The following is a 10,074-nucleotide window of genomic DNA, read 5'->3' as shown; positions in this document are numbered from 1 at the left end:
CTAGTGTTCCCCTTACAGTAGGCTTTCTTGAATGTACAAACACCAAACAAAAGATACAGTGTTTAGACGACACAACCAATGTAGGCCCAGAGCCAAAGAGACAGCCCGCTTTAAAACAGACTTGACAAGCTTGAGCCCACCCCTCACTGCTCCTGCATTGACTCTGGGTGAAAAGTGAAGAGTGTGTACGCAACCGGCGAGACAAAAATAAGTAAATTAATGAAAAATAAATAAATAAAAATGGGACCTGGGACTTCTAATAAGGATGATATTCAGTTCGTGCTCCTCAAACGTCTTCATTCGTAAGAAAAGATTTAGGATAATGGGTCTGGAAAAGGTGTATGCACAGTCCGCACAGGAACGTCTTCCGCTGCAGGGGTGGAAAAGAGGCTGCGGGGACCTCAGGTGCCCGCCCCGCAGCGCTCGGCGCAGCGCGCAGGCGCAGTCTCCCAGGCCGGCCCGGAACTTCCGAATCGTCGCGAGCGGAGGGCAAGTTCTTCCTGGAGCGGGGCAGAGGTCACGAGTCATGTGACAGCCGCTTGACAGGAGGCTTGGGAGAGGCGACGGAACTGCGGGGACCCCCGGGCAGGTCGCCCCGGGCTGGAGCGCGCGTGGCTCTGCAGAGGTCGGCGCTGGGACGGGGTGGGCGGGCGGAGGGGGACGTCGGGGCTGCCCGCCTGGCTCCCACGACGGAGACCCAGGACTGCGGCGTCTCGCCGGGCCCTGCCGAGGGTGGCCCTGGTGATGCTGGGTCTGGGGAGGGCGATGAGCCCGGGATGCAGGGAGAGTCACGAACGTTTCTCCTCCAGGCGTGCAGATTGATCCAGCGAGAGAAAGGGGTTCGTCATGGCGGATGTGAGTTGACACCCCTTCCCCGTAGAAAGGGGATGTGGGAGGTTTGCGTGGGGCTGCTGCGTGGGGAGAAACTTGTTCCGTCCTTAGCCCGGCCCTCTTCCCGGATCTGCTGCAGGGGCCTAATAAGGCCTGAGTTTCTAGCAGGAATGGTTGTGGTGGACCCCCGAAGTGTCCTTCCCGCCTCCCAATCCTGTAGGGCACACGAGAACTCCGTGTAGTTAACATTTGACATTCTAAAGGATGGCTGACTCCCTTCTCTCAGCAGCTGTCCCGCGGGACGCTGCTCTGATTCCTTCCCCACTAAGTACTCATGATGCTCAGTAGGTCCACTGTTGCAATCTAAAAGGATTTCTGACGGGCGCTCCTTTTGCTACCTGTGTCCCGTTTTTTTGTGTGTGTCTGTTTAAGAGCGTCAGGAAGTTTGTGGTGGTTACATGGAATAAGATACGCATGAACCATGCTCCATGTTAAATACATCACATTGGCGTTATCCTGGTCAGGAAACTGAATATCAGAGTAGTTCAACTGACTTAGGATCTTTAAAAACGGTTGTGGAACATCTGTATGCACACGAGAAGAGGGTCATAGACTGTTCCCAAATAAATACAGTATTATCAGGAAGTGAGTCACTATCAAACACATGATTTCGTTTTACAGCAAATGTGTACTTGTGTTTCCCTACTCCAGGTACACTAACCTACAAATCTTAACATACACACGTTGCTAAAATCTTACACATTCTTAGGATGTAGGGTCTGTGACTATCCCTGTTATATATAATGAAACACAATGAAACTGAGACCTAGAAAAAAGGTTAATTAACTCCTTCCAAGTTACACAAGTAAAAGATGAGAGCCCAGCTAAAAAATGGTGATTTCGTGTCCCTTAAAGGGGGATTTGGCCAGAGCTAGAAAAGCATACTATAATATGATTTTTAAAAATTCTTCTCTTTCAGGATCTAAAGCGATTCCTGTACAAAAAGTTGCCAAGGTAAGAAATTACTAACTTGTTGCTGAATAAATTCTGTGTAACATTAATTTTACAAGGAATTTTGTTTCACCTTTTTAGGTTAGCATTTTATATGTGTCATGGTAATTATGTCCCACATTTAAATTCATAATTAATCTCAAGTATCATAAGTAATGGCTTGAGTTTATAGATAGATGATATAAAGCTAGAGCTGTTTCATGACTTTTCATGTTCAATATGAAATAGATGCTGGAGCCCAGAACTTAGATTTCTTGCCACTTTCAAGTTTTTTAAAATGCACTATCACAGTTGTTTATTGGATTATAGTTTAAAGTTCTTAAGTAAATTTAAGGAAACAAATGAAGAACTTGCCATTATTTTTAATGTCATTGCTGAGTCAACATAATCCACGAATACAAGCCTCAGACAAGGGTTCATACTTAAAACCTCAGCCCGTCTCTGCTTTGGTGTTAATGTTACAAACTTCTTTTTACGTAGATTACTGATCCAGAGGACTTCCTCACTTGAATTCATTGAAACTCACCGTAGTTTAATGGGGAAAAGGGTGCCTTTGTTGACAGCGCCTCCTTTCTCCAAAGTCACAACTGTTCACAAATCGGTGACCGTCCAGGATGAGACAGGAGGGAAGGGAACTGTGACTTGAGCGTTGTGTTTACACGTTCCAGAACAAAGCAGTCAGACTGGGTTGAACAACCTTTGAGATAGTCTAGGGGAATATTCCAGGAAACCCTTTCCTATCTCCTCAGTCTAGAGTTATGAGTGGTTGTGTCTGGATATCAGTTTATCTCTGTGGATTGGAAAAATGAACCATCGTTCTGACTCTTGCTTGAATTGTTGGATGTGTTTGCATATTATCTTAAGCTTTTACTCTGATTATAGATCAATGAAGATCAAAGACAATTCGTTCTAGTTTTGACTTATGTTGTATTTCTCTTATGTATTTATGAAGAAAACACTATTGGTGTATTGAATGAAATAATGGGAAACCATTAAGCTAATTTTGATTCTCTTCCTTTGAATAAGATGGCAAATTATAGAGACTAACTACCGGTTCTTTTTCACACAAATGGCCATCATGACGGCAGTTATAGCTTTGCACGCTAACACATGACAGCAGAAACAATGGTATGGGCTAAAACCATGTTGGGGAACTTTAGTGAGTAGCGGAGGAAATAGTAGTTGTGACCTTATCTCTTTTCAAACATTAAAGCTTTTCTCATTATTGCTTACAAATATTTTTGGGAACGCAGGCTGTCCTCATTTGCTTTCCGTTGCTGGGATGAAACACTAAGAGGAGCACAGGAGGAAAGGATTTATCTCATCATGGAAGGGCAGGGCAGGAACTGAGGCAGAAACCCTGGAGGAGCTGCTGCTTATTGGCTTGCCTCCCCATGGCTTGCTCAGCTTGCTTTTTTTCTACAGCTCAGAACCGCCTGCCTTGAGGTGGTGCCACCCTCACCAGCCATCAATCACTTACCCGCCGGCCAGCCTAAGGGAGGAGGCATGCTCTTAACTGAGGTTCCCCCTTCCCAGATCTCCCTACCTTGTGTCAACCTGCCAAAAATCTAGCCAGCACACAGACAAATCCACTAACTAGTATTTGCTTAGAGTACTAAAACATTAGAAACATTGTGAAAGTGAGCTGGGCATGCTGGATAGGCCTACAACCCCAGCATTTGGAAGGTGACAGAAGTGGAGATTCTGTCTCAGGAACTACAAGGATGGTTAGAATGCTCCACAGGTAAAGGCACTTGCTGTAAAACCTGATGTGGGTGGTGTGACTTGCATAGTTGAAGTATAGAGCTGAAGCCTACACATTGTCTTCTGACCACACACTAGCACACACACAATAAATAAAAATGTTTGCCACAGCAGCTAAAAAGAAAAAGAAACTGAGTTTGGGGTTGTTGTTGTTTTGTTTTGTTTTATGGAGTCACTTCAGGGTGTGTATTCCTTTCGTTTGCCCCCAGATTAGGGCCAGGCATCTTTTCTACTCTCTGCCTCACCTCTCATCAGCTTTCCATGTTTCATCCTTTGATTTCCCATGCCGTGAAGTCCTGGAGTTTCCCTTGATGTGTTTGTTGCGATGTTTTTATCCAGTAGCTTTCCATCCGTGTCCGTAAGCTCACCTGCACTGGTTACCCCGGCTTCCTATCTGAGCAGCTGTAATGGTGACCATAATTAGTTGAAAGTAAATGTTTGTTTTCTTTTTGAATTCGGACAGTTTACCTTTTAACCAAACAAGTCACCATATGGTAAGGCTCATACAAGAAATATATGCAATTTAAGAGTATCATAAAGGCGGAGTGTATCTCAGTGATAAAGTATTTGTCTCGAACTCAGAAGGCTTTGGGTTCACTCTGCGGCACTTCCAAAGGGGGCAGAAGAGTATTTTCCGTAGCAAATGGGTTTGGTAGAGTTCATGCATTTTTGTTATTTTTAAATTTTTATTTATGTGTGGGGTGTCCTATGTGCACTGTGTCCATGGCTGGTGTCTGGAGGACAAAGGGTGTCAGGTCGCCTGGGACTGGAGCTACAGATGGTTGTGAGCTAACATGTTTAATTCTCTGTTAAATACTGTTCTTAGGTTTGTATTTTAAAATTGTTGTGACCCCCCCACCCCAAAAAGAAGCATCTCAGGGTTTCCATGTTTTAAAGTAGCTGATGTTTTATATGAGAAACAGTTTGGTTGTGCCTTTTGAGGCAGGATTGCAGGGTTGGGGAGTCTGAGGGGCTGAGCCCAGGGCCTTATGCGTGCTTCCCAAACATTCGGCCACAGCATCAGCCCCAGTGGATGCCTTTAATACTAATAGAACACTGTTTTTAGAATGAAGGTTTTTGTTTTTAGTAAGTTTTAGACTTTTGCTGATTAATAAAATTTACTTTTTATGAATGTGTCGGTTGGTGGCCCAACAATTATTATTAGTAGAAGCGAGTCACATCATTCTTGGCCTGTTGGGTACAGAATTGAAAACAGCTTCTCTGTTTGTGACCTGAATTCTAAAAAGGAGTGCTTCAGAGTGTGGCTGTTGTACATTCTTAGACTTGTGTCTCTGTGGATTTGTAATTCAATAAAGGAACACCCTACTTTTTACCTCCGCTTTTGGTGCACTAGTTACTATGTAAATTAATTACTGTGGAAGTTAGAAAACCTTGTGATGGACAGATTTGTCTCAGCATTTTAAGTAATATATTGAGCATCTATGTTTTAAAAGAATGATTTATTTATTTTTATTTTATGTACGTTGGTGTTTTGCCTTCATGTATGCCTGTTGTTCAGTCATGTAGTTCTGCTGCTACACGCATCTGGTGACAAAGGTATCTATGTACTTACAGACAGACACCGATACGAGCGTACACTTGTACTCCGACACACACACACTTGAGAATTACCATCATGAGACTAAAATACATATTTGTAGAAATCAAAATGTTTTTGTAATACCGAACTTTGTTTTCTTGTAGTGTTGAAGGGCTCCATGCAATTGTTGTGTCAGATAGAGACGGGGTGCCTGTTATTAAAGGTAATACTGAGTACTTTGTGCCTATGGCATGTTTACTTTTGACAACAAAGTATGTCTAATATTTAAATAATTAAAACCATAGAAAGCTTATTTCAACAAATTGGAAAGCCTGTGTTAGTTTTTTGAGGAAGTGTACTTTTGTCTGTTGGAGACTGGGTGTGGGACCTGTAGTGGGTTACATGCCAGCCGGACCTTGTTAACATCTGGAGTCTCCGCATGCGTTTACCACAGGCCCAGTTTTTCACTGCCGATGCTTATGATATAATGCAAACTGTGAAATATATCTTCCGTATTGAAAGTGAGAGTGCAAGGCAGGCAAGCACCCAATCCCTGGAACAGAGTTAGTGTGAACTCAGATTGCTTACTGTTGTATCTTCTGGTATGATCCAAGTGGATGTTGCTAGTTTTACCTAGCTAAGATTAAACAATGCCGTACACATTTTTTTTTTACAATTTCGTTTCCACATCAGGACAAATATATCAGGTAGTTTTAGACATTAGGATTAAAACATTCCTTAGAGGTCACCTAGGTTAGTTCTTCCATTTTATTACATTAACACGATGAAGTCCAGAGAGGACACTGCCTGTCCACAGCTGTGCATTGAGTTGGTGACAAGACATGAGAATCCATTATCAATGTGTCGTCTACCACACAGCGTGGGTGGCTGTGGGCAGGTCTCCTGTCTTTCTTACCTCTACACAGAAGACTTGCGTGATTCTTCAGCGCTGGTGTTCTTGCGCAGAATCTGTGAAACATGGAAGACTCCATACTTAACTGATGCAGCTAACACTATCCCAGCCTTGACAGGAAGATGAAGCAGGCAACCAGCTATGGGGCTGTAAGCTTTTATGAGAGACAGTGATTCTAGGGGCTTTATGAGAGCAAACAATTTTATAGCGTTTTCCATTTTATTCTAGTGTGTTATTAGATGACAAGAATATTCACTTTATTACATGGAAGTCAGCGTATCTTCCCTGATTTATGAAAACTGAACTTCTGATTAAGTAGTTTTTCCCATCTGAATTGATGAGATCCAGGTAGTAGTAGTAGGGTTTTCAACACTGTAAATGTACCTTTGTGCCTAGGTTTTTATGGGTTTTTTGAACGTTGCTGTTAAACTCTTTCTTCCTACTCTGTATAATTTTATTTAATTCTCATTCCCCAGTGGCCAACGACAGTGCTCCAGAGCACGCCCTGAGGCCTGGCTTCTTATCCACCTTTGCCCTTGCAACAGACCAAGGCAGCAAACTCGGACTTTCAAAAAATAAAAGTATCATCTGCTACTACAATACCTACCAGGTTAGTATATTCAATATGTAGCTACCAAATGCTTCCCTGTCTCATCTATCATTTTTATATCTTTTTATAAACTGATTTTGGTATAAGCCTAAATTTTAACACGAGGAGGATAGAATTTAAGAAAAATTAGTCTTCATAGTACTTATGTTAAGACTAGCCTCTTTGATATTTTTGTGTCAGGAAATAATTATTACGGAAAAATACTAAAACCTTTAAAAATAAAGAACTTGTTATCCTGTGAAGTGTGCTGTATTAAGTCACTGTTAACTCCAGTAGATGTGTTCTATGGTAGATGTGTACACTAGTAGATGTGTACTATGTACTATGGAATGTGCTGTGAACTCCAGTAGATGGTGCCATTAGCTTACACAGCTGTGATTCTTCAACACAGTTCCTGTGTTGTGATGGTAAAAGACCTGCCTTGAAAAGTCAGAGGTCAGCTGTTTAAATGTGTTGTTTCAGCCACATCATAACTGTGTTTTCACCACACAACACACTGTTTAGATCTTATTTTCCTTTTAGGTGGTTCAGTTCAATCGTTTACCTCTGGTGGTGAGTTTCATAGCCAGCAGTAATGCCAACACAGGTATGTTAGAAGTCCTGCAGATGCAGTTTGCTTCTGTATAGTGGTGTGCTTGTAGCTGGGCGTGGTGGCATGTACAGCAAGATCCATTAGGAATGACAGACGTGGAGTGAGAAAATCTGCATTTGTGGCTCAGCCCCACGTTCTCTTGAACTTGATTCCTAGTTTCCATGTCCACAAAACAGGGACCTCTCCGTCTTACAGGGTCATGTTCATATGCAAATGAGATGGTGCAAGAGATTGGGCTTTTTTGCAGTTGAAGCTAGTTCAGTGTTGTGTTTTGTATGCTATTTATACTCACATTAAAACAATCTACAGAAATGAAGGCTTATAGAACATAAACTAAAGAGAACACAGAGCAGATGCTTAATTTTATAGACCCACTAGTTACAATTTTAAAAATTTGAATACTTGTAAAAAAAGTTGAGTTTGACTGAGAATTTAGAGATAGTTTCTTCTTTTTTGTTGCTGTGGTGAGATTCTCTTGACAAACACAACAGGAGAAGAAAGGGTTGCTTTTAGCTCAGCATTCATAAGAAAAATTTTCTAACATTCTGATCTTTTAAATCTCTTTTAGGACTAATTGTCAGCCTAGAAAAGGAGCTGGCTCCGTTGTTTGAAGAACTGATAAAAGTTGTGGAAGTGTCTTAATCTAACAGTGGTTTTGATGTGTACCTTGTCTTCATTGCAACAACACTGTACCAGTCCAGCAATCCTTAGACCACAGTAATACTTTATCTGTGTATTCCGAGGGCCGCTTTTCCACCTTACACTAAAGAAGAGCCTATAGCTATAATTTATAGACAGATCAATTGTTGTATTTATGTGTATTAGGTCTTTTCTTACTTAGTGAGATCTGGGAACGCCACACAAATGATTCATTCTGGTGCAGCTCCCATGGAGTTAGTGTGGATGCCTGACAGTGGGTGGTACTCTGTCCAGCGCATGGGGGTCAGAACGGTACACAGATGCTCTGGAGCCAGCAAGCCATCCTGCCTCACAGTGCTCCCCACACCTGCTGCGTAGTGCTCTCGCTCCACAAGCCACAGAGACTCTTCCTGAGAATAATAGTGAGGACATATTTTCCTTTTTCTTCTTTGAGGACATATTTTTCTTAAGATTATATTTTATTTCCTGGTATAGAGTGTGAGGAAGATGAATGGCTTAGTGCAGATAATAAGTACAATCACTAACTTTGGTCTGTATGCGGTCTCAGTGTAGATAAGTATTACCGGTGGATTTGATGTTCTTCGAGGGTGCTGCTCTTCAGTGAGAACGAAAATCACTGCTCATGGTTTCTCTTCTACTTTCTGTAACAGTGCTTCCATGGTTGTGTTCTTTATACATTGAAAATGCCGTGTTACTGAATTCTGTTTCCAGTACCAGTATGTACATAAAATGACAGTATAGCCATTTTTCATATGCAAATATAAATAAAATAGTATTTTTAAAAATACAGAATGAGCTTTGTATAGGCCTCTCTTTTCAGACTTTCACAATTGTAATGGATGTAGTTAATTCTGTCCCAGCTTCATGAATAGGCAGTGGACGCTGCTTGCAGGATTATATTGGGAGATTGTTTTACCTAATAATTCTCTGTCAAGACAACCTCACCCATGAGCCTGACTGGGTCACAGGGAAGGAGGTTATATCTGCTTCATATGCTAAGAGGCTCAGGAGTGGATCAGCCGTTCAGGTTCTGGCTCACCTTGTCGTCTGCTGCTGGGTGGTTTAGTCCACACGCATTGCTTGTGTGCAAGTCTCCAGCACTCCCCCTGCACAGCTGTAGAGTCCATGTGGACTGGAGGTGTGCTCTGGGGATGGCTTTTCATGGCGTAACTGCTGGCGCTGTCCTTGGGTTATTAGCTATGGCTGCTGCTGTTGGGTTTCTATCTCAGGGAATGTATGGGATACATTTTTCATCATTTGTAAAATCATGCAGGTGGAAATTACTAAATATTCCTCTGCAAAGGTAACATGAAACCAGTAACTTAAAATTCTGTCTATTTAGTGTTGCGTGTGCAAACATACATGTACATGTGTGCAGTCAAAGGACAGTGGGGGAGTCAGTTCTCTGTCTAGGGATGGAACTCAGATTGGCCACTCATGCACAATAAGTAAAAATTCTAAAATGCTTCAAGCACCAAAACAAATGAGGTATTTGGGGAGAAAGTTATATCAGTCCTCCAGCAGATCAGGGTTTATATGTATGTGTATTCATCACACAGGTCTGTGCAAGAAACTGAGGTCAAACTGTGGAGTACACCCAGAAGTGGAAATCATCTCCACTCAGGCCTTTCCCCTTACTGCAGAGATCTTCCGGCTGATTGGATGAGTCCTGCCCATTTCCCTTAACTGAAATTTGCATCCCAAAGCCTGCCAACCTCACATAGATTCCTTCCCAGCTGTGCTCCAGACAGCTGTACCTGCGCTACTCAGAATGTGGCCCAAGCCCAGGCCATTCTATACTGGTAGAAAATACAGAGATTGGTGCTTAACTCCTTGCCTCTCCCAAGCACTGGGATTGGAGGGGGTGGGGCATACAACACTAATTTGTTGTCTGCTGAATCTGATCTTTAAAATGAGATTTATAATTTCACTTATATGCAATATACAATATGTAATATATAATATATAGTTTGTTATGTATGTGTATGTGTGGTGAGGGGTTAGGTATGTGTATGGGTGCCTGTAGAGGTCAGAAGAGGCAGTGGAGTTACAGATGGTTGTGAGCTCTTTAATGTGGGTGTTAGGAATCTTTCTGGTCCTTTCTTCAGTCCCCTTAAATCATTTTTTAATGACTTTTATAAAAGCCCTGTCTA

General features: G+C 42.2%; 1 protein-coding gene across 1 annotated transcript; it reads left to right on the top strand.

Annotated features, from left to right (window-relative positions):
- Positions 1-478: 478 nt before the first annotated feature.
- Lamtor3 (late endosomal/lysosomal adaptor, MAPK and MTOR activator 3) lies at positions 479-8,708 on the top strand. Its single transcript, XM_005081964.4, has 7 exons — positions 479-625; positions 810-855; positions 1,811-1,845; positions 5,311-5,369; positions 6,536-6,669; positions 7,192-7,255; positions 7,830-8,708. Exons 2-7 carry the CDS (start codon positions 847-849, stop codon positions 7,901-7,903), a joined length of 375 nt encoding a protein of 124 aa, XP_005082021.1. The 5' UTR covers positions 479-625; positions 810-846; the 3' UTR covers positions 7,904-8,708.
- Positions 8,709-10,074: the final 1,366 nt, after the last annotated feature.

This window comes from Mesocricetus auratus, unplaced genomic scaffold (assembly GCF_017639785.1).
Source record: "Mesocricetus auratus isolate SY011 unplaced genomic scaffold, BCM_Maur_2.0 Super-Scaffold_100009, whole genome shotgun sequence".
NCBI lineage: Eukaryota > Metazoa > Chordata > Mammalia > Rodentia > Cricetidae > Mesocricetus > Mesocricetus auratus.
The sequence above is the reverse complement of the archived record's forward strand: the minus strand, read 5'-3'. Positions and strand labels throughout refer to the sequence as shown.

Excerpts from the sequence above, each read along its gene's own strand:
- Lamtor3 (XM_005081964.4), top strand. Across the intron at positions 1,846-5,310 it reads CTGTACAAAAAGTTGCCAAG|TGTTGAAGGGCTCCATGCAA; the intron begins GTAAGAAATTAC and ends GTTTTCTTGTAG. Across the intron at positions 5,370-6,535 it reads CGGGGTGCCTGTTATTAAAG|TGGCCAACGACAGTGCTCCA; the intron begins GTAATACTGAGT and ends CTCATTCCCCAG.